Consider the following 22,983-nt stretch of genomic DNA (forward strand, 5'->3'; position numbering starts at 1 on the left):
GTGGATGTGTCACCACACCAATTAGTCCGGATGCAAGAAATTCAAGCTCAACCTGAAGCCCTGTCACCTCTGACAGCCCTGCTGGCCGCCTCCCTCCCTGTCCCTGCCCTGATGGCTGAAGACACCAAGGATGCGGGAAAGCCCCCACGGGCCAGGTGGGTGGCAGGAGGGGTCTCTGTGTCGTGGGGTGAGGGAGGTAGCTTGAGGAAGGGGAATCCAGTCCCAAGACCCTCCCCTACCCCAGGAATCTCTCACTCCAGCCCGACCTCAGCCCCACCCCCCAGGCCAGGGAGCAAAACCAGAATCATCTGTCCTGAGTGCATGTATGTACTTTAAATTCAATTTTTATTTTCAGGGGGGGAAAGAAATAAGACAGATTCACTGGTTAGAAAACAAAAATTGGCTTTATGTCCTCCGGCTGAGTGCGCCTCCATCAGCCCAAGGCCAAGGCAGCAGGGCCTTCCTACGGAAGTGGCTGGGGCTGTGGGCCCCAACTCCAGAAGATAGACCCAAGGCACGCCGGCCTGGCTCCCGGGAGGGTGATGCTCAGGTCCAGGTGACCGCCAGTTCCTGGTGACCAAGCCAGCAGGGGGAGCCAAGGACTGAGGGCACCCCAGCTCCCCCAGGACTGGACCCTCAGGGCCCCTCCCCAGCACCAGGCACATTCTAGGTGGGCTAAGGAGCCGGAAGGGGGGCTGGGAGGAGGGGGCGTGGAGATTGGCTGACTTGGTGTTCAATGGGATGTGCAGAGGGGAAGCAGGAATGGAATCAAAGGTATGAGGCCAATGACAGGTAGAACGACAGGTGGCTAAAGAAGTCAGAGGCCAGACGCCGGGCACAGAGAGGGAAGGCAGAAGAACAGAGGGCTCTGAGCGACGGCTGCATGACCAGGATGCGTGGGCAGGCAGCGGGCAGCCGAGGGAAGAGTCCCGGGCTCTGGGAGGACACAAGATGCAGAAGGAGCAGAGGAGGGGCAGGGCAGAGACCTACCGGAAAATTCTCAGAGTCAGGACTTAGAGGGGAAGGAGAGAAACTGCAGACACTGGGCAAGGCAGGAGGTGAGCTGGTAAAGCAAAGGAAATGCCGGAGGGGGCGAGCTGTGGGCGGCGGAGGGGCACACCCAGCATTGCATAAGGTACAGGCCCAGGACCAGGCTGGGGCCTAGAACGAGACCCTGAGTCAAGCTGCCAGTCCCTGGCTCACACCGCACACCTGTGATCAGAGGGCCCGACGCAGAAACGGGGCCAGCCAGTGGCCTAAGCGGAAGGACAAATGACGCCCGTCCACGTGCCGCTTCACCACCTCTGACCAAAGCCAGGATGAGATGAGGCCAGTGGCACCTTCGGGATGCTTCGCAGGGCCTGGCTGTTCTATGCCAGGGAGTAGAGGAGGTTCAACCCCGATTCCAGCTCATGCATGGTGGAACTGCGGAGAGAGGAAGGCGAAGCTCCCCTGTTCTGTACCTGCCCCCTAGGCTGGCATCCTGGGTGAGTGACAAGCAGCCATGGCTGGGAGAAGTCAGCTGATGTCACTCAAGAGCTCAGCAGGTAGAGGGGCAGAGCAAGTGAGGCCCCCGACACCCACCCCTCCCGAAGCCAGAAGACTCCATCCTCATGTGGCTCCCCACGGCCACAGGACGCCAATACATGCAACGGGTCTGTGTTCTTCAACTCTAAAAAGTGGTTCATTCCTCCTAATGTGCCCAGGCTTCCAACAATGACTGTCCCAGGAAAAACACGGGGCAGAGGTGAGGAGGGGGTGAGCTAAAGGACCCTGGAGACTTAGAGTGTCCTCCCCCGTGCCAGTCCCCATCCCCTGACACATTGCTCCTCCTGCAGCACCCCATGGAAACCCAGCCATGCACTCCTCCCATAGCTTCACAGGGCCTGGGCTGGCCGTGGGGTGCCCCAGGAGAGCACGGCGTCCACCAGGAAGGTGGGCATGTAGCTCATGGGGATGTAGAAGAGCTTGGCGTCCCAGCCGGGCGAGTAGCGGGTGCGGGGGTGGCAGGCGGTCAGCGCGTGCTCCATGCAGTCCGTCACCATGGACAGATCCACCTTGCATGCTTTCAGGCCATTTTCAGACATTTTGGCGTCTGTTCAGGATGAGAAAAGATCTTAAAGTACTTGCCCATCCCCCTCCCCCATTTAGAGCTATAAATTAGGAGAGTTTTAAGAATTCCCAATCCTCTCAGATAGGGCTCAAGCCTAACCTAGCCTCATCCACAGGGAGTGCGCACCCTTCCCCCCAGAGCTGCCTCTTCAGCCCTTCCTGGAATGTTCCAGAACACATGCCGAAGGTCTCTGCTGGGACTCTGACCACAGGAAAACTGACTTTCTCTGAGCCTAGCTGTCCAGGAGCCCATGGTGTCTCCCCTCTCTGGCTTTAGTATGCTCTTTAAAAATAATGAAGAGGGGGCTGGCTTGAGGCACAGCCAGTTAAGCCTCCTGTAATGTGGGCATTCCATATGTGTGCTGGTTCATGTCTCGGCTGCTCTAGTTCCTATCTAATTCCCTGCTAATGTGCTTGGAATATGAGCGGAAGGTGGTCCAAGTACTTGGGTACCTGATACCCACATGGGAAACCAGGATGGAGTTACTGGCTACTGCATCAGCCTGGCCCAGCCACGGTCATTGCAGCCATTTGGGGAGTGAACCAATGAATGGGATCTCTCTCTCTCTCTCTCTCTCTCTCTCTCTCTCTCTCTTTCTCGCTGCATCTTTCAAATAAAATAAATCTTAAAAAAAAAAGTTTTCCACTCTTTCCGTGTGCACACTCACTCACAGGCTGCCAGAAAGTCCTCGCCATAGATGGCCCTGACCTCCGGGCCAGCGCGCTCCCAGGCCACCCCTAAGGACTGCATGAATCTCTTCGGGTCCGCCATGTTGGTCTTGAAGGCACCGGGCTCAATGATGGCCACCTTCACCCCGAAGGGGGAGAGCTCCCTCCTGCAAGGCAGAGAGGTGGAGGGCACGGACGCAGTGTTCATGGAATCCACACACACACATCTCCACACACAATAAACCCCACAGAGCACTAGGGTGCAGAGGCCAGGGAGCAGGGAGGGCACAGCTGGGGAATGGCACTGGGACACAGCGCTGCTTCTGCTCGGGGCCCACGCATTGGACCCCCAGGCACTCATTGGCTGTAAGTCAGACATATTCTGCCGCCAATCACTGCCATGCTGTGCCCTCCTGGTCCCCTCACAGCCCATGCAGCCCAGGTCCCGCACATAGAACCCCCCCACCCCCGCTCCTCCACCCCCACCCAACTTCTCCCAGCCTGGTCCCAGCTCAGCCATGGCCACCGTCTTCCGGGGAGTGTCCGTCTGCCTCTGGCCTTGCCTCCCACACTCAGAGCCATGCCCTGTCCTCCTGCCAGGGCACTCTCTCAACGCCGACTGGACTAAGTGGCTCCCTGATTCAATCTCTCCCATGGGGCTCCATGCCAACAGCAGGATGCACAGCCCCACCCAGAATCCTGGACCCCCACAAGCCCACTGTGCCCACCTGTCCAACTGCCAGGCCCTGCCTAGTCTTCCCCTCCAAGAGCACCCCAATACCTGAGGGAGTCCGAGAAGGCCTCTACGCCATGCTTGGAGATGCAGTAGCCGCCACCAAACAGCGACAGGCGGCCCATGACACTAGAGACATTGACCACACGGCCCCTGGCCTTCCTCACTGCGGGCAGCAGGCTCAGGGTCACCTCGATCGTCCCCAGCAGGTTCACGTTGAGCACGTCCACAAAGTCCTGTTTGGTCAGCCACTGGCTGGGGGCCGTGGGCATGGAGACACCAGCGTTGTTCACCAGGCCCCAGAGCCCTGGGAAAGGAGTGGGCAGCTCTAGGCTGTGTATGTGCAGTGTGGACACAGTTGTGGTCCAAGTTCATGTCCCAGTGGGATTTATTGATTGTGTGCATAACGATGTGTGACATCGGGAAAAGAGGGACAGGGCGGAAATGATGCATGGTGATGCGGGTGTCAGGGTGTGCACGTACTTTAAGCTACTGGTGGTTGGGAGCAAAAAGACCACCTTTGCACCCTTGCCCTAAGCTCATAAGCCCCCAGCCCACTCGGCATTGGGAAAATTCCCTGGAAGACAAGCGGGGGTGGGACGGGGAGAGACAGGTCATTGGGATTTGGAACAGTCAGAGTTCCTGACCCATGACTCTCAGATCAACAGGACCAGGAGTTTTTGGTGGGCAAGGGCCAGGGAGGTGGGGGAGACAGCTTGGCCCTGGGCATACTGGGAAGAACATAAGTCCTTACTACCCATAAACCTTCCCTGGCCTCCGAGAAAGGAATACTTGGATCCTATTATTGTATTCTGTTTAGATAATATTGTGAGCATATGAACAGACTTCCATTGCCAGGAAAAGCAGGAAGCAAGCATCAACAGCCAGCAGGGTAGGAGAGCTGTGACAGTGCTGTGACGGTCTCTCAAGGCTGGGAGGCACGGACACTGAATGCCAGGTGTTGGAGATGTGGTGATGGAAACGCTGATCTCAAGGTGCACTCTGGAGCGAGTCATCAGCTCTGGAGGGTGGGATTAGGGTGAACGTGGTTTCACCCTGACCCTCTTCTGTGCTTTCTGGAAAGAGCGTGTTTTACATTTCCAGTCAGAGAAAGACAAACCAATGATCTCTAGTTTTACATACAGAGCAGGCAGCCTAACACGGTAGAATAGGATCTACCATGGGTGTGGGTGCAAAAGTCCCTCAGCGTTCCCAACCTCAGTTCTCCTAAGTCAGGCACAGATGACCTTAAAGCCTTGCAGAGGGGAGAAATGTGATGGATCCAATAAGAAGTGCAGAGCTCCTGCGCCTGGCTCCAGCCTCCAGCCTGGCCCAGTCCCCCAGGGCCCGTGCCAACCCCCAGGTCTGGCTCCAGATGCAGCCTTTGGCCAGAGGGTCAGCCCTAAGCCTAGCTGGGCTCAACCTGGGGCTCAGTGCAATCACTGCAGGAGTTCTGCTCTGAGGAACCTGACGTTCAAACCCTTGAAAGTAAAATTTAAAACAAAAACCTTGGCATTTCCCCAGTTAGCAGGCAGGCAGTGTTTCCTTTGCACAGAGTGAAGCAGCCAGCAGACAGGGGCAGGGAGGGGCTGGTACCTCGGTCCCCCACGCGCTCCTGCACCCACTGGGCGGCGGCCGCGATGCTCTCGGTCTTGGTGACGTCCAGGGTCACCGTCTCCACCCTGTCCGATGTCTGGCGCCTCAGCTGCTCGGCCCCCTCCTCCGTCAGACACGCAGCCAGCACCCTCAAGCCCCTCCTGTCCAGCTGTCTGGCCAGCAGGTTCCCGAAGCCCGAGTCACAGCCCGTGATGAAGACGAACTTGTCCAGGAGCTGGCTCACCACCTGCCTCTCCCGGTACCAGCGCACCAGGTAGTACAGGCCCACGAGGGCCGCCAGCCACAGCCACATGGCTTTGTGGGGTCACGCACAGACAGGCTGCGGGGAAACCTGAGTGTGGCACCTGCTCCAGCAGAGGAGGGAGCAGCCAGAAGAACGCAGTAGGCAGCCTGACCTCAGGTGCTCTGGCAAGGTTCTTCCTTCCCAGCTAACCAACGTCTGTCCAGAATGTTTTTTAAATCGTGACTCCTCCTCTCTGCTCTTTGGACTTGTTTTGCAGGTGCCCAAACTCCTATGCATGGACTTCAATTTTATTTGAACCAAAACAAACATATTTTAATTATATTTCCCATTAACTTTTTTTTAAATAAGGATTTACTTATTTATTTGAGAGGCAGAGTTACAGACAGAGAGAGAAGTCTTCCGTCCACTGGTTCACTCCCCAAATAGCAGTGGCTGGGCCCATCTGAAGCCAGAAGTGGAAGTGGAATAGCTGGGACTTGAACTGGAGCTCATATGGGGTGTTGGTGCCGCAGGTGGAGGTTTAACCTACTATGCCACAACACTGGCCCCCTCCCATAAACTTTTTGAAGTACCTTTCTCTGTGTGTGTGTGTGTCTGTGTGTGTCTATGTGTGTGTGTCTGTGTGTGTCTGTGTTTGTGTCTGTGTGTGTCTCTGTGTGTCTGTGTGTGTCTGTATTTGTGTCTCTGTGTGTCTGTGTGTGTGTCTGTGTGTGTCTCTCTCTGTGTGTCTGTGTGTTTCTGTGTGTCTATGTGTGTCTGTGTGTGTCTATGTGTGTCTGTGTGTGTCTCTCTGTGTATGTCTGTGTGTCTGTGTGTGTCTGTGTATGTCTCTCTGTATATGTCTGTGTGTCTGTGTCTGTGTGTTTGTGTGTGTGTCTGTGTGTGTCTGTGTGTGTCTGTGTCTGTGTGTCTGTGTGTTTGTGTGTGTGTGTTTGTGTGTGTCTGTGTCTGTGTGTGTCTCTCTGTGTCTGTATGTGTGTCTGTGTGTGTCTGTGTGTGTGTGTGTCTGTGTGTGTGTCTGTGTGTATCTCTCTGTGTCTGTGTGTGTCTCTCTGTGTATGTGTGTGTCTGTCTATGTGTGTGTGTGTGTGTCTGTCTATGTGTGTGTCTGTGTGTGTCTATGTGTGTGTCTGTGTGTGTCTATGTGTGTCTGTGTCTGTGTGTGTGTCTCTGTGTGTCTGTGTGTGTGTGTGTCTGTGTCTATGTGTGTGTGTGTGTGTCTGTGTGTGTCTATGTGTGTGTCTCTGTGTGACTGTGACTGTGTCTGTGTATGTGTGCTGCTCAGCAACACTTCCCATTCTACTGATCCCTCTCTGCCTTTCTGTGCACACACAGATGCACACTCAGGTAACCACACGGAGCCCACACACAATGGCATCACTCCAAGGTCTGGTCTGTCTACACATCCTGTCTGACCACACTGCCAGACCCAGGCTTTCCTTAGTGCAAGACCATCTCACTGGGGATCTGCAGTCACGGGCAAGACACAGTGGACGGAATCCCCTCTCTGAGCCTGCACGTCCTCTTCCGGCTCAGCATCCAGACTCGCCCATTGGAGAACCAAATCAGAGTCTCTCCAGGAGTGGAAGCGGGAGGAGAGAGGGCAGGAGGAGGTCCCCTCCTGGGATGAGTGCTCTGCAAAGAAGGTGGGGGGATGCCAAGGGGGTCGGGCATCAGCAGCAGAGAAAGGGAAGGAGGACTGGCACTGGGGACCCCAGGAGTGGAAGTCCCAGAGTTGCAGAGAGGGGTGAGAGGGAGGTTGGGGGAGAAGTTCCTGCCTCCATCAGAGGCTCCCGTGCAGCTGGCCCAGAGGGAGGAGATGAATGGTGTGTGTGTGTGTATAGGCGTACGCAGATCCCAGCCCTGCCCGAAGGGCTCCCCCGTACCAGCAGGGGGCGCATTGAACCCGGGAGCGTCATTCCTCCAGCGGGGGCCGCGCTAGCTCCTGGGGCGAATCCAGGGAAGCCCTAGGGGAGACGAAGAGGGCAGAAGACGACAGGACCCGCAAATCCTAATCGTGGCTGTCAGAGAGGCTGAGGAGCGAGGCAGGAGCCAAACGTCTCTGCGGGCGTCTCCCGCGCGCATACACACGCCCTCCGCCAGCCTCCTGCCCAGGCCGTCCTCACCCTGACCCCTGCGCCTCGGCCTCCTGGGGAGCCACAGCCCAGACAGATCCAGGACCCAGGGCCCAGACTGAGTCCCTGCGGGGCCCCTACTGGCGGTGGCCCTCGGGGTGTGGGCCCCAGGGGAGCCCGGCTCAGCCTGGCAGTGAGGGCCCCAGCCGCGCCCCCTTCTCCATCTTAGCTGGGCTTTGCAGGGGGAGGGGGCAGTGTCGGAGATGGAGGCACAGCTGGAAGGGCGTGAAGGGGCGCCTCGCCAGACCTGGGACCCGCCCTGCAGCCCACAGCCCCCACCAAGTGTGCAGTGGGTCCCAGAGACAAGAGACCCCTGCCCCGCCCACCGCGCCTGTCTAAGACCGGGAGGGAAGTGTTTTGAGGTGGGCGCTCAGGGACCCTTGCTCCCAGGAGGCTGACAGGGAAGGGAAGGAGGAGATGCGCTGCGGTGACAGCCCCAGGCCCCTGATGGGACCCTCCTGCCCCTGTGCAGGTTCCCGGTCTGACCCGACCCTTGCTGAGGGGAAGGGCTGCGTGGAGCAGGGTGTCTGTGCTCCGGCTTTGTTTTCTGGTGGCAGTTGTCCTTTGGTGACCGAAGTGCACCCTTGAGTGGCAGTCCTTTGGGACAGTTGCACCTCAGTGCAAACCCAGAGCCCAGCATGGAGGGTAGGGCTTTGTGCCCTCCCCGGCCCCTCCCTGGCACTGTGGAGGGGACTTGTGGGGAAGGACCCCCTCAACGCCTACCATCCCCCCAAATGGGGCTGGGACGCACAGTAGCAGCCTGTACTCCGCAATAGTGTGTCGTGTAGTATGGGAGAGTGTGAATGAGTGAGTGTGCAGGGTTTGATAGGACTGGGGGGCTTCGCCTGAGAGGGAAGCTCTAGCTTGGCTGTTGGATTGGCGCCGGGGGACTCCCTTTGGGCTCCTGGCAGTCCCTTCCCTGTCTTCTGGGTCCTCAGCATGCAGAGTCCAACACCAGACACTGTCCATGCCTCCCAGGGTGTGTACCTCGCTTTGCTGTTACTGCACAAAAGGCTCCATGCCCTTGATTTTTTATTTCTGTATTCATTTGAGAGAGAGGGAATTACAGACAGAGGAAGTGAAAGGTCTTCCATCCTCTGGTTCACTCCCTAAATGGTCAGAATGGCTGGAGCTGGGCTGATCAGAAGCCAGCAGCCTCCTCTGGGTCTCCCACGTGGGTGCAGGGGCCCAAGCACTTGGATCATCTTCAGCTGCTTTCCCTGGACACAGCAGAGAGCTGGATTGGAAGAGGAGCAGAAGGGACACGAACTGGAGTCCACATGGGATGCGGGTGCTGCAGGCAGAGGCTTAGCCCACTACGCCATAGCGCTGGCCCCACCACCCCTTGATTTTAGTGCTGGGGGAAAAACTGAGACCCCCGAGGTGCCGCTGCCAGCTGCAGGAGCCCAGGAACCTGCAACCATGCTTTCTGGGAGCATCAGGAAGCCGGCAACATACAGACCCAGGTCTCAGCAGGTATTAGGTGGTTCCAGAAGGTTCCAGCCCCGGAAGTTCAACACGGGTTAGAGGACAAGGACAAATGGGCCACAGAAGTGACATGGGCCTGGGCCCTGAGGGACAGCAGGAGCACATCTGCACTGACCCTGCAGCCCAGCGCAGCCACTGAGGGGAGGGGCTGGAGCTCCCCCACACAGGGGTTGGGACCCCTCAGTCTGCACTGTCAACCTTTCTCGTCCTGGTCTCTAACCCTGCCACTCTGGGTGCCTTTCGAAGTCTGGAGAGGGGAGCAAGTGCCCCTCCCACCAAGGCAGGGAGACCGAGAAGGCAGGGACAGCTCTCCCTTGGGTGGTCCCGCTCATCCCTGACCTCCAGAAACTCCCCCAATGCTTCTTCCCACAGGCCCACAGCCCCAGACTCCACAAGGTCAAGGCTGGGAAATCACTGTGTGTGTCTGAAATGTGTGATTTTTATTTAAAAAAAATAAGCAAAAGAAAACCATGGTTTCAGGACAAATACGAAATTGGTTCCTAGGTCCCATGCCAGGCCTGATATGAAATTTCCATCCTATGGGAAGGTGCAGACTGGCCAGGGCCAAGGGACACCCTGGCTATGTGGACAGGAGGCAGAGCAGGTGCGGGCAGAGCCTCCATCCCTTGTGTGGCTTCCTCGGGGTTGACCACGAGGCTTGAGTGGCTGCCCAATTCAACTGAGCTCCCTGTTCTACTGCCGAGTTCTTGGGTCTTCTCTCCTAATGGGCCCAGAGCTGGTACCCCAAGAGTGTCCTGGGGACAGGTAAAGATGAAGGCAGGCCCTGGTGACATGACACCTTCCCCGCCCCTTCCACCTCTCCCCGAGGTGCCCCTTCACTCACTCACTCAACATCCAACTCTGCACCACCAGGCGCCCTGGGCATGGCTTCACAGGGCCTGGGCTGGCCGTGGGGTGCCCCAGGAGAGCACGGCGTCCACCAGGAAGGTGGGCATGTAGCTCATGGGGATGTAGAAGAGCTTGGCGTCCCAGCCGGGCGAGTAGCGGGTGCGGGGGTGGCAGGCGGTCAGCGCGTGCTCCATGCAGTCTGTCACCAAGGACAGATCCTCTGTGTACTTTTGCTCCATAGATTTACTTGATTGCATGTCTGTACGGAATAGGAAACAACCCAGGTATATTCCCACCTCCACTGCTCCTGCTTTGGGGTCAACTTAGGAAGGGACATTTCTCTTAAGAATTCATGTCACCCACCCCCAAAACCCATGCCCAATATCTCATCCATCGACTTCCCCTGGAAGTGCCCACTGTCCCAACAAGAGGAACAGCTGTTCTGGTCACTCTTCCTGGGGATCCCTGGGTTGCACGAATTCAAAGTCTCAGCCAACACTCACGCCATCTAAGCACATAAGGACTAGCTGTCTCTGACACCAGTCCACAAGTCCAGGCGTGCCTTCCTGTTCTGGCTTCACGTCGCCCCTTAGAATAATCGAATGTTTTAATGAAACAGCGGTTCTATGTTTGAACCAGCCTGGACACTTGCTTAGGTGCCCAGTTGACCACACAGCACCATGGAAATGGGACTTGTACATCTGCACTTGCTGGGGTGGGGGGTGGGGTGGTAGCAGAGGCGCAGACACATCCTGATACTGCTGGAGGTGCTCATGCTGACCCAGATTCCAAATAAGGAGGTGCTTCTCTCCCCATCGCCCAGAGCTCACTCACAGGCTGCCAGAAATTTCTCGCCATACAACTCCTTGACCTCTGAGCTGACCCGGTCCCACAGTCCCCTGAAGCTCTGGATGAATCTCTCGCTACTCGTTACCCTAGTCTTGAAGTAGCCGGGCTCGATGATGGCCACCTTCACCCCAAAGTAGGACAGCTCCCTCCTAGAAGACAGGGAGATGGAGAGGAAGGACTTCTGTGGTCTCGGGTGGTAGCACACACACAAGAAACAAGACAACCTCCTTGTAGAATCGGGGTGACGTAAACTGGGATAATATGCAGCATCCCCAGGGTACAAACTCTGATAGCATTGCCCCAGAAATGTGGGATGCTTATTCAAAGAGCTCCAAATCCTACCTGTTCTGCTGCAAGGTACTGCAAGCAATACTGCCCCCTCTGTAGCCCTCAATCCCACGGATCACCAGGCTTTGTCCGTTTCACCTCCTCCATGCTGCCCATCCATGCCCACCCTGGTCAGGTCCCTGGCCCTCTCCTGGCTGAATCATTGCCGCCATCTTCCATGGAGCCTCTCTGTCTTTGGCCTTGGCCCCTGGACTCGGAGCCATGCCCTGTACTGCAGCCAGGGGGCTCCCAGATGCTGACTGGACTAAGTGGTTTCCCTGACTCAATCCCTTCCATGGAACGAAGTGTGGCACCTGCCCAGGGTCCCTTGCCTACCACAAGCCCACCACCCTCCCTCTGGTCAGACCCAGCCATGTCCATTCCCTCCAAGAGCACCCCCATACCTGAGGGAGTCCGAGAAGGCCTCTACGCCGTACTTGGAGATGCAGTAGCCGCCACCAAACAGCGACAGGCGGCCCATGACACTAGAGACATTGACCACGCGGCCCCTGGCCTTCCTCACTGCGGGCAGCAGGCTCAGGGTCACCTCGATCGTCCCCAGCAGGTTCACGTTGAGCACGTCCACAAAGTCCTGTTTGGTCAGCCACTCGTTGGGGGCCACGGGCATGGAGATGCCAGCATTATTCACCAGGCCCCAGAGCCCTGGGAAAGGAGAGGGCAGCTCTAGGTTGTGTGTGTGTAGTGCGGACACAGCTGTGGTTCAAGTCCACGTGCACTAGCCTGACAGCACTGGGACGGGTGTGGCACGGGGGCGAGGGGTAGCACAGAGAAGCACACGGGGTCTGTTGGGCTTGGGGGTGCTGAGGATCCTGTAAGCTGCTGGGCGGCAGCCGGCAGCCTTCCTCCCTCTGCTCTTCGTGACCCAGCTCAGCGCGTGCGCAGCGCACAGCAGGCGGCCACCACGCACGACACCCCGCACTACAGGACCTGCTGCCCGCACTGTCTGGAGACGTGGGACTGACGTCTGCGTGTTTACGCGCTCACGTTGCCCTCTTGGGCACCGTCGGCATCCCCGCTGCAATTTCAGACTTTCTGAACAGCTTGTAGTGAGTGCTGATCGTTTATCACGGGAAAAGACAGACCATAGAGAGAAGCAAACGGGGAAGAGAGGGAATAGAGGAAGATTAAAAAAAAAAAAAAAGGCAGAAAGAAGAAAAAACAAAGCAGGCTGAGACAAGGTTTGTTGAGAAAGTGAATTTGGAATGTGGAATGTGGAGAGGGGTCACGTGTTTGACGTCAGTGGACTGCCTTGAAACCCACTGTATAAATGTTTTAAAAATATTTATTGCCGGCGCCGCGGCTCACTAGGCTAATCCTCTGCCTAGCGGTGCCGGCACACCGGGTTCTAGTCCCATCAGGGCACCAGATTCTGTCCCGGTTGCCCCTCTTCCAGGCTAGCTCTGTGCTATGGCCCGGGAGTGCAGTGGAGGATGGCCCCAGTGCTTGGGCCATGCACCCCAGGAGAAGCTCCTGGCTCCTGCCTTCGGATCAGCGCAGTGCGCCGGCCGCAGCGGCCATTGGAGGGTGAACCAACGGCAAAGGAAGAACTTTCTCTTTGTCTCTCTCTCTCACTGTCCACTCTGCCTGTTATATATATATATATATCTGTTTGTTTATTTGAGAGGTAGAGTTACAGACAGTGAGAAGGAGAGATAGAGAAGTCTTCCATCCCCTGGTTCACTCCCGAAATGGCCGCAACAGCTGGAGCTGCGTGGATCCGAAGCCAGGAGCCAGGAGCTGCCTCTGAGTCTCCCACGTGGGTGCAGGGGCCCAAAGACTTGAACCATCTTCTACCGCTTTCACAGGCCATAGCAGAGAGCTGGATCAGAAGTGGAGCAGCCGGGACTTGAACCGGCACCCATATGGGATGCTGTTGCCACAAGCAGAGGATTAACATACTGTGCCACAGTGCTGGCCCCCACTTTATCAATATTGAACAACATTCCTGCAGGAAGTGCTTGGCAGCCCAGTGGGTGGGGCCAGAATTGAACAACGCTGGATAAGCCGCTGCTTGGGATACCAGCATCCCCTATCAGAGTGTTGGTTCCAGTCCCAGCTATCTTGCATCACAGCTCTGGGCTAATGCGCCTGGGAGAGCAGTGGACAATTGCCAGAGCACTTGGGTCCCTGACCCCCAAGTGTAAACTGTGTGGTGATCCTTGCTTATGGCAATTGCCTGATGGAGCCCCGTCCACGAGGGCAATTTAGGTAGCGAACCATCATGTGGAAGATCTCTTGCTCTCTCTCTCTCTCCCTTTCTCACTGTCACTCTGCCTTTCAAATAAATTTAAAAAAAAAAAGCCTTTTTGTGAAGAGTGGAAAGCACCCACCAGGCGGGCTTGGGGGAGCAGGCAAGGCCGACTTCTCCCACCCCTGGCAGGCCGTCCTCTGCTCGAGAAAACATGGGCCCTCTTCGGTGAACTGGGAGGGCCACCGTCTCCCCAGCTCTTCCGGTCCCCAGTTCATGGATCTGCCAGGAAACTTCCCTGGAACACCCACACACAAGCTCCAGAACTGCAGAGTTTCCCCGCCTGCAGACACGGCTCCACGGACTGCAGGCCGGATGAGGGGATGTGGCCAGTGGACAGGCTCCTCCCCTGCTCGAACCAAGCCCCGCCCCATGGCCATGCAAATTCCTACCCAGAGAGATTTATTCCCAATATCCCAATCACACACAGGCACACAGAGAGGCAAATGTACAGAAGTTTACCAAGACAGTTAAAACTTGGAATTAGATACCTCGACATAGCATAGCAGGCTTTAAGGACAGAATATTCTAATTAACTATACGTGGCATTTTGAAGATATTTCCCTTTTATTGTAATACTACTTATATTAAGTAAAAAAGAACATGATATAAACTAGACAAAAAATAGAATTCTGTAGACATCAAATATTAAACTACCTCTCTCAGCAGTGCAGATTAGGGATGATCAGGTTTCTATTTTTATGTTTTTCAGTATTTTCCACAAAGATTATGGTTTCCATTTGGAAAAGTGTAAGGAATGTTCTTTTCCTTTCCTAAAAGACAGGTAAAAAGAGGGAAAAGGGGACCCATCACCAGCTCGGCTACTCTAAACCTGACCTTAACCTTCGGACCGGTCTGAAAATGGGAGGAGTCCCCCTCTCGGTGGACGCCAACGGTCACCAGGAGGAGCAGGGCAGGTACTGAGGGCCTGAGGCTGCTCCAGCGCGGCCCCAGCCTCCAGGGCAAACCCGAGACCAGGGCTCTGCTCCCCTCCCCTCCCTCAGGTGCCCGGCTCCAGCCCAGGCGTCAGCGTCCAGCAATGAGAACTTCTGCTTGGAAAGGAGGCCCCGAGACAGGAGGGTTCTGGGGGCAGATTCTCAGCAGGGCGGCCTCGCACCCTGGCCACAGGGCCCCCAGCAGGAAGAAGAGGCCCAGCCTGGCCTGTCGGGCGAGGGCCAGAGTCAGACTGACCTCAAGCCCTGAAAGACGCCTTGGGGCTCCTGCCTGGAGGAGGGAGAAGCAGCCAGCAGACGGGAGCAGGGAGGGGCTGGTACCTCGGTCCCCCACGCGCTCCTGCACCCACTGGGCGGCGGCCGCGATGCTCTCGGTCTTGGTGACGTCCAGGGTCACCGTCTCCACCCTGTCCGATGTCTGGCGCCTCAGCTGCTCGGCCCCCTCCTCCGTCAGACACGCAGCCAGCACCCTCAAGCCCCTCCTGTCCAGCTGTCTGGCCAGCAGGTTCCCGAAGCCCGAGTCACAGCCCGTGATGAAGACGAACTTGTCCAGGAGCTGGCTCACCACCTGCCTCTCCCGGTACCAGCGCACCAGGTAGTACAGGCCCACGAGGGCCGCCAGACACAGCCACATGGCTTTGCGGGGTCACGCACAGACAGGCTGCGGGGAAACCTGAGTGTGGCACCTGCTCCGGCAGAGGAGGGAGCAGCCAGAAGAACGCAGTAGGCAGCCTGACCTCAGGTGCTCTGGCACAGGCTCTGCCTTCCTACCTGACCAACGTCTGTCCAGTATGTTTTTTTAATCGTGACTCCTCCTCTTTGCTCTTTGGACTTCTTTTGCAAGGGCTCAAACTCCTATGTGTAGACATCAGAGTTTTTATTGAACTGGAATAAACATATGATCTAAATTATTGTGCATATGTATGTGTGTATATGTGTGTGCACACACATGTGTACACATATATAGAACGTGTGTACACGTGTGCTTGTGTGTACACGTGTGTGTATGCATGTGTGTCCATCATAACCCGTGTCCTGCCCATCCACTCCTCACTGATTCCCCTCAGTTCCTGTACACACACACAGGTACCCATACAGGCGCATCCACAGGTGCACACATTGGAATGCAAGCCCCAGAGTTGCAGGGAGGGAGGAGGGGCTGTGTGCACAAGTAGGTGTGGCTCTCTCACCCCTCCCCGCCTCCCCTGGGCACTGCTGTCACTGCCCTCTGCCCTCAGATACACTGGGCCTGTCCTGCCGGGTCACATTCAGAGTCGGGACCCGCAAGACCTCCAGGGTCTCAACTCAGGAAGACCCCAGTGATCAAGGGGTCTGGCCTGGCCAAGGCATGGCAGGTGCTGAGCTTTGTCAGTATCATTGGGCTGGGACACACCAGGGAGCTTCCTTCAGAGATCCACAAGGGCCGGAGAGCGACCCCTACAGGTGTGCACGGAGGGCTCTTGGGTGAGGTTGAGACCAGCCCTTCCCAGCAGGAGGAGGAGGGAAGGGGGCAGGGGCAGGGGCAGGGGGCTGGGCCGGGGCCTGGGCCAGAAGCAGCCAGGGCTGTGCTGCCTCCGCCGCCGCCCAGTCCTGCTTTCCGGCCCCCTGGCCTCCTGACAGAGGCCCAGGAGCTGGGCTAAAGGGACGGAGGTTCTGGCCCAACCAGAGGCTCCCGGGCAGCCGGCCCAAGGGAGGAGAACAGGGGTGCAGAGCCCAGGCCGGCATGAAGGGCTCCTCGTGCCAGCAGGGGGCGCTCTGCAGCCTTGGAGGAGTCATCCCTCCTTGGAGGGCCGCACCTGCTCTTAGAGACACTGCCAGGGAAGCCCTGGGGGAGACCAGGGAGGGTAGAGGGGGCGGGACCGCTCTGCACCCCAGGACCCTGGAATCCTAATCGTGGCTGTCAGGGAGGCTGAGGCGTGAGGCTGGAGCCAAACGTCTCAGCGGCAACTGCCGCGTGATACGCTCGCCCGCCGCCAGCCCCTGCCCAGGCCGTCTCCACCCTGATCCCTGCGCCTCGACGTCCTGGAGAGCCATACCCAGCCGGCCCATGGTGGAGTCCCTACTCGCTCCGGCCACGCGCCCTCTACTGGCGATCTGCTGCTCGGGCATTGTGGTCTCTGGTGGTCAGGCCCCAGCGGAGCCCTGCTGGACTCGGGAGGAGGGGCTGCGCTGAGGGTGGAGATGGGGACTTGACCGAGACACACTGATCTTCCTCCCGCTGTTGTCACTCAGTCGGCCCCCGAGTTGCAGTCCGTGCCTCGGGCAGAGGCCCTATTTGGGTGCTTGTCCACCCACATGAGCCTAACAAGGCAGGCAGCTGAGAGCGTGGGAGGGGCGCGGGCCTGGGCTGCCCAAGGGTGGCAGAGGTGCAGGTGCAGGGACTCTAATGGAGGGGAGGGTCAGCTCCTGGAGGCCTGGGGAGGGGTTCAGTACCCACGGGAAAGGGCTTGGGTCCATATCTCGCCCTGTGGGCATCTCCTTGTGTACTGCCCCGTCTCATCCTGGAATCAGGGCAGGGTATTAATCCTAGCGGGAAGCAATCCCTTCTCCCCTGTGTCAGCAGGCCCGAGAGAGCCCCAGGAAAACCCAATGTCCCCTTCAAATCCCTCCACAGGTTGGCCCCTCTTCACCTGACCTCAGGAGGCACCTGACATTTCTACTAGAGTCCCCCCCACCTTCCCCAAGGCCAAGGTTGAATCATGGTGGGGGGAGAAGATGCAGTAATCTTTGAATTTTTTTTTGAATAACCACAAGAAAACCATGGATTTATGACAAATGCTAAATTGGTTTGTGTGTCATACACTGAGAACCTATGAGGTGTGTCCCACCTGCCAGCGCCAGCTGAGTCGGTCCCAGGCTGCTGGGCAGGGGTGGGGTTTGCTTCTGCCCATCCCCAGCAGTGCACAGGTGTCTTCTCAAGAGGTGCAGAGTGCACAGGCCGACGCCCACCCTGAGGAGACAGAGCAGGTGTGGGCTCCTTGCACCTGCTACGCCCACGGCTGTTCAGATGTGCCCTGGGAGCCAGGAAGCCGGGAGCCTCGAGTGGCCGCCCAAGGCAACCTAGCACAAGAAGATCCCTGGGGAGGGGCAGAAGGAGACAGGAGAGCGCCCCCACCCACCTTTCTCCTCTCTCAGAGCCCAGCTCTGCACCACCTGGTGCCCTGGGCAAGGCTTCACAGGGCCTGGGCTGGCCTCGGGGAAAACCAGTGAATGATGGCGTCCACCAGGAAGGTGGGCATGTAGCTCATGGGGATGTAGAAGAGCTTGGCGTCCCAGCCTGGCGAGTAGCGGGTGCGGGGGTGGCAGGCGGTCAGCGCGTGCTCCATGCAGTCCGTCACCAAGGGGAGGTCCTGCCTGAACGGAGACTTGAACGACCGACCCAACTTCATGTCTGCACAGAACAAGAAAGATCTCACGTGTACGTCTGCCTTCGCTGGCTCCTGCTTGCAGTGTAGAAGGAAAGGGCTCTCCACTTCTCACCCTCCTCCTCTGAAGCACCCAATCCCATGCACCCGGCTCCCCTGGAGAAGCCCCAGCCCTGACTCCACAGGAAAATGGCCCCACTCAGCCCCCACTCCCCTCCACCTGGCAAAGCCGGGCACCTAAACGCAAGGTCTCGGCCACGCAGAAATGCAGGCACAGGGTCTCAGCTCTCTGTAGCGCCAGCTGGCCGTGAGTCTGTGGCAGCTTCCCTTCCTGCCTCACTTCCGCCCGCAGTTACCCAGGTTCTGGTGCTCGGGGGTGTATGTTCTACTAAGCCTGCACATGGCTTCAGGTGACCGCTGACCACACATGACCGTGGAAATGGGGCTGAACGGCCCGCCCTGGGGGGGGGGTGGAGGCGGAGCCTGCAGGATGGACCCTGTCAGGACTGGAGGCACAAGGGCTGGGCTCAGGATTCCCACAGGACATTGTCCCTCTACTGTGTGCACACTCACTCACAGGCTGCCAGAAAGTCCTCGCCATAGATGGCCCTGACCTCCGGGCCAGCGCACTCCCAGGCCGCCCGTAAGGACTGCATGAATCTCTTCGGGTCCGCAAGGTTGGTCTTGAAGGCACCGGGCTCAATGATGGCCACCTTCACCCCGAAGGGGGAGAGCTCCCTCCTGCAAGGCAGAGCGGCAGTGGGCACAGACACAGTGCTCATGGAATCCACACACACACATCCCCACACACAATAAACCCCACAGAGCACTGGGGTGCAGAGGCCAGGGCACAGCTTGGGTACGGCACTGGGATCACAGCGCTGCTTCTGCCCGGGGCCCACGCATTGGACACCCAGGCGCTCATTGGCTGTAAGTCAGATGTATTCTGCCGCCAATCACTCCCATGCTGTGCCCTCCTGGTCCCCTCGCAGCCCATGCAGCCCAGGTCCCGCCCATAGGCCCCTCCCCCCCCCGCTCCTCCACCCCCACACAACTTCTCCCAGCCTGGTCCCAGCTCAGCCATGGCCACCGTCTTCTGGGGAGTGTCCGTCTGCCTCTGGCCTTGCCTCCCACACTCAGGGCCATGCCCTGCCCTCCTGCCAGGGCACTCTCTCGACCCAGACTGGACTGAGTGGCTCCCTGATTCAATCTCTCCCATGGGGCTCCATGCCAACAGCAGGATGCACAGCCCCACCCAGAGTCCTAGATCCCCACAGGCTCCTTGTGCCCACCTATCCACCTGCCAGGCCCTGCCTAGTCTTCCCCTCCAAGAACACCCCCATACCTGAGGGAGTCCGAGAAGGCCTCTACGCCGTACTTGGAGATGCAGTAGCCGCCACCAAACAGCGACAGGCGGCCCACAAAGCTGGCGACATTGACCACGCGGCCCCTGGCCTTCCTCACTGCAGGCAGCAGGCTCAGGGTCACCTCGATCGTCCCCAGCAGGTTCACGTTGAGCACGTCCACAAAGTCCTGTTTGGTCAGCCACTCGTTGGGGGCCACGGGCATGGAGATGCCAGCATTATTCACCAGGCCCCAGAGCCCTGGGAAAGGAGAGGGCAGCTCTAGGTTGTGTGTGTGCAGTGCGGACACAGCTGTGGTTCAAGTCCACGTGCACTAGCCTGACAGCACTGGGACGGGTGTGGCACGGGGGCGAGGGGTAGCACAGAGAAGCACACGGGGTTTGTTGTGCTTGGGGGCGCTGAGGAGCCTGTAAGCTGCTGGGCGGCAGCCGGCAGCCTTCCTCCCTCTGCTCTTCGTGACCCAGCTCAGCGCGTGCGCAGCGCACAGCAGGCGGCCACCACGCACGACACCCCGCACTACAGGACCTGCTGCCCGCACTGTCTGGAGACGTGGGACTGACGTCTGCGTGTTTACGCGCTCACGTTGCCCTCTTGGGCACCGTCGGCATCCCCGCTGCAATTTCAGACTTTCTGAACAGCTTGTAGTGAGTGCTGATCGTTTATCACGGGAAAAGACAGACCATAGAGAGAAGCAAACGGGGAAGAGAGGGAATAGAGGAAGATTTAAAAAAAAAAAAAAAGGCAGAAAGAAGAAAAAACAAAGCAGGCTGAGACAAGGTTTGTTGAGAAAGTGAATTTGGAATGTGGAATCTGGAGAGGGGTCACGTGTTTGACGTCAGTGGACTGCCTTGAAACCCACTGTATAAATGTTTTAAAAATATTTATTGCCGGCGCCGCGGCTCACTAGGCTAATCCTCTGCCTAGCGGTGCCAGCACACCGGGTTCTAGTCCCATCAGGGCACCGGATTCTGTCCCGGTTGCCCCTCTTCCAGGCTAGCTCTGTGCTATGGCCCGGGAGTGCAGTGGAGGATGGCCCCAGTGCTTGGGCCCTGCACCCCAGGAGAAGCTCCTGGCTCCTGCCTTCGGTTCAGCGCAGTGCGCCGGCCGCAGCGGCCATTGGAGGGTGAACCAACGGCAAAGGAAGAACTTTCTCTTTGTCTCTCTCTCTCACTGTCCACTCTGCCTGTAATATATATATATATATTTATTTATTTGAGAGGTAGAGTTACAGACAGTGAAAAGGAGAGATAGAGAAGTCTTCCATCCCCTGGTTCACTCCCGAAATGGCCGCAACAGCTGGAGCTGCGTGGATCCGAAGCCAGGAGCCAGGAGCTGCCTCTGAGTCTCCCATGTGGGTGCAGGGGCCCAAAGACTTGAACCATCATCTACTGCCTTCACAGGCCATAGCAGAGAGCTGGATCAGAAGTGGAGCAGCCGGGACTTGAACCGGCACCCATATGGGATGCTGTTGCCACAAGCAGAGGATTAACATACTGTGCCACAGTGCTGGCCCCCACTTTATCAATATTGAACAACATTCCTGCAGGAAGTGCTTGGCAGCCCAGTGGGTGGGGCCAGAATTGAACAACGCTGGATAAGCCGCTGCTTGGGATACCAGCATCCCCTATCAGAGTGTTGGTTCCAGTCCCAGCTATCTTGCATCACAGCTCTGGGCTAATGCGCCTGGGAGAGCAGTGGACAATTGCCAGAGCACTTGGGTCCCTGACCCCCAAGTGTAAACTGTGTGGTGATCCTTGCTTGTGGCAATTGCCTGATGGAGCCCCGTCCACGAGGGCAATTTAGGTAGCGAACCATCATGTGGAAGATCTCTTGCTCTCTCTCTCTCTCTCCCTTTCTCACTGTCACTCTGCCTTTCAAATAAATTAAAAAAAAAAAGCCTTTTTGTGAAGAGTGGAAAGCACCCACCAGGCGGGCTTGGGGGAGCAGGCAAGGCCGACTTCTCCCACCCCTGGCAGGCCGTCCTCTGCTCGAGAAAACATGGGCCCTCTTCGGTGAACTGGGAGGGCCACCGTCTCCCCAGCTCTTCCGGTCCCCAGTTCACGGATCTGCCAGGAAACTTCCCTGGAACACCCACACACAAGCTCCAGAACTGCAGAGTTTCCCCGCCTGCAGACACGGCTCCACGGACTGCAGGCCGGATGAGGGGATGTGGCCAGTGGACAGGCTCCTCCCCTGCTCGAACCAAGCCCCGCCCCATGGCCATGCAAATTCCTACCCAGAGAGATTTATTCCCAATATCCCAATCACACACAGGCACACAGAGAGGCAAATGTACAGAAGTTTACCAAGACAGTTAAAACTTGGAATTAGATACCTCGACATAGCATAGCAGGCTTTAAGGACAGAATATTCTAATTAACTATACGTGGCATTTTGAAGATATTTCCCTTTTATTGTAATACTACTTATATTAAGTAAAAAAGAACATGATATAAACTAGACAAAAAATAGAATTCTGTAGACATCAAATATTAAACTACCTCTCTCAGCAGTGCAGATTAGGGATGATCAGGTTTCTATTTTTATGTTTTTCAGTATTTTCCACAAAGATTATGGTTTCCATTTGGAAAAGTGTAAGGAATGTTCTTTTCCTTTCCTAAAAGACAGGTAAAAAGAGGGAAAAGGGGACCCATCACCAGCTCGGCTACTCTAAACCTGACCTTAACCTTCGGACCCATCTGAAAATGGGAGGAGTCCCCCTCTCGGTGGACGCCAACGGTCACCAGGAGGAGCAGGGCAGGTACTGAGGGCCTGAGGCTGCTCCAGCGCGGCCCCAGCCTCCAGGGCAAACCCGAGACCAGGGCTCTGCTCCCCTCCCCTCCCTCAGGTGCCCGGCTCCAGCCCAGGCGTCAGCGTCCAGCAATGAGAACTTCTGCTTGGAAAGGAGGCCCCGAGACAGGAGGGTTCTGGGGGCAGATTCTCAGCAGGGCGGCCTCGCACCCTGGCCACAGGGCCCCCAGCAGGAAGAAGAGGCCCAGCCTGGCCTGACCGGTGAGGGCCAGAGTCAGACTGACCTCAAGCCCTAAAAGACGCCTTGGGGCTCCTGCCTGGAGGAGGGAGAAGCAGCCAGCAGACGGGAGCAGGGAGGGGCTGGTACCTCGGTCCCCCACGCGCTCCTGCACCCACTGGGCGGCGGCCGCGATGCTCTCGGTCTTGGTGACGTCCAGGGTCACCGTCTCCACCCTGTCCGATGTCTGGCGCCTCAGCTGCTCAGCCCCCTCCTCCGTCAGACACGCAGCCAGCACCCTCAAGCCCCTCCAGTCCAGCTGTCTGGCCAGCAGGTTCCCGAAGCCCGAGTCACAGCCCGTGATGAAGACGAACTTGTCCAGGAGCTGGCTCACCACCTGCCTCTCCCGGTACCAGCGCACCAGGTAGTACAGGCCCACGAGGGCCGCCAGCCACAGCCACATGGCTTTGCGGGGTCACGCACAGACAGGCTGCGGGGAAACCTGAGTGTGGCACCTGCTCCAGCAGAGGAGGGAGCAGCCAGAAGACTGTGGTAGGCAGCCTGACCTCAGGTGCTCTGGCAAGGTCCTTCCTTCCCAGCTAACCACTGTCTTTCTAGAACTCTTATTTATTCTAACTCCACCCCTCTGTTCTTTGGACTTCTTTTGCAAGGGCTCAAACTCCTATGTATGGACTTCAGAGTTTTTATTGAACTGGATTAAACATATTATCTAAATTATTGTGCATATATATGTGTGTATATGTGTGTGCACACACATGTGTACACATACATAGAACATGTGTGCTTGTGTGTATGCATGTGTGTCCATCATAACCCGTGTCCTGCCCATCCACTCCTCACTGATTCCCCTCGGATCCTGTACACACACACAGGTTCCCATACAGGCGCACCCACAAGTGCACACATTGGAATGCAAGCCCCAGAGTTGCAGGGAGGGAGGAGGGGCTGTGTGCACAAGTAGGTGTGGCTCTCTCACCCCTCCCCGCCTCCCCTGGGCACTGCTGTCACTGCCCTCTGCCC

General features: G+C 57.4%; 3 protein-coding genes across 7 annotated transcripts; all 3 read right to left on the minus strand.

Annotated features, from left to right (window-relative positions):
- Positions 1-314: 314 nt before the first annotated feature.
- Positions 315-5,560, minus strand: LOC100343254 (retinol dehydrogenase 16). Of its 2 annotated transcripts, none has more exons than XM_051832723.3 (4): positions 5,111-5,560; positions 3,563-3,821; positions 2,785-2,948; positions 315-2,095 (listed from the first exon to the last, which is right to left on the minus strand). In XM_051832723.3, the coding sequence occupies exons 1-4, from the start codon at positions 5,421-5,423 to the stop codon at positions 1,878-1,880; spliced, it is 954 nt and encodes a 317-aa protein (XP_051688683.3). In that variant the 5' UTR covers positions 5,424-5,560; the 3' UTR covers positions 315-1,877. The 2 variants fall into 2 exon arrangements, with proteins under 2 accessions (XP_051688683.3, XP_089164683.1); XM_089308557.1 differs by having other exon boundaries at positions 1,940-2,095; positions 2,781-2,948; positions 5,111-5,559.
- A 2,974-nt stretch (positions 5,561-8,534) lies between these two features.
- On the minus strand, positions 8,535-14,997 carry LOC138843048 (retinol dehydrogenase 16-like). 3 transcript variants are annotated; one of them, XM_070052433.2, is made up of 5 exons: positions 14,567-14,997; positions 11,428-11,686; positions 10,682-10,845; positions 9,847-10,106; positions 8,535-8,747 (listed from the first exon to the last, which is right to left on the minus strand). In XM_070052433.2, exons 1-4 carry the CDS (start codon positions 14,877-14,879, stop codon positions 9,889-9,891), a joined length of 954 nt encoding a protein of 317 aa, XP_069908534.2. In that variant the 5' UTR covers positions 14,880-14,997; the 3' UTR covers positions 8,535-8,747; positions 9,847-9,888. The 3 variants fall into 3 exon arrangements, with proteins under 3 accessions (XP_069908534.2, XP_017205989.3, XP_069908535.2); XM_017350500.4 differs by having other exon boundaries at positions 9,843-10,106; XM_070052434.2 differs by lacking the exon at positions 8,535-8,747 and adding an exon at positions 9,418-9,753 and having other exon boundaries at positions 9,843-10,106.
- Positions 14,998-17,006: 2,009 nt separating this feature from the next.
- Positions 17,007-22,538, minus strand: LOC138844369 (retinol dehydrogenase 16-like). 2 transcript variants are annotated; one of them, XM_070052430.2, is made up of 4 exons: positions 22,093-22,538; positions 18,956-19,214; positions 18,188-18,351; positions 17,007-17,636 (listed from the first exon to the last, which is right to left on the minus strand). In XM_070052430.2, exons 1-4 carry the CDS (start codon positions 22,403-22,405, stop codon positions 17,419-17,421), a joined length of 954 nt encoding a protein of 317 aa, XP_069908531.1. In that variant the 5' UTR covers positions 22,406-22,538; the 3' UTR covers positions 17,007-17,418. The 2 variants fall into 2 exon arrangements, with proteins under 2 accessions (XP_069908531.1, XP_069908528.1); XM_070052427.2 differs by having other exon boundaries at positions 18,184-18,351.
- Between the last annotated feature and the right edge of the window lie 445 nt (positions 22,539-22,983).

Source organism: Oryctolagus cuniculus, chromosome 11 (genome assembly GCF_051225735.1).
Source record: "Oryctolagus cuniculus isolate XC-2025 breed Fujian yellow rabbit chromosome 11, ASM5122573v1, whole genome shotgun sequence".
Lineage (NCBI taxonomy): Eukaryota > Metazoa > Chordata > Mammalia > Lagomorpha > Leporidae > Oryctolagus > Oryctolagus cuniculus.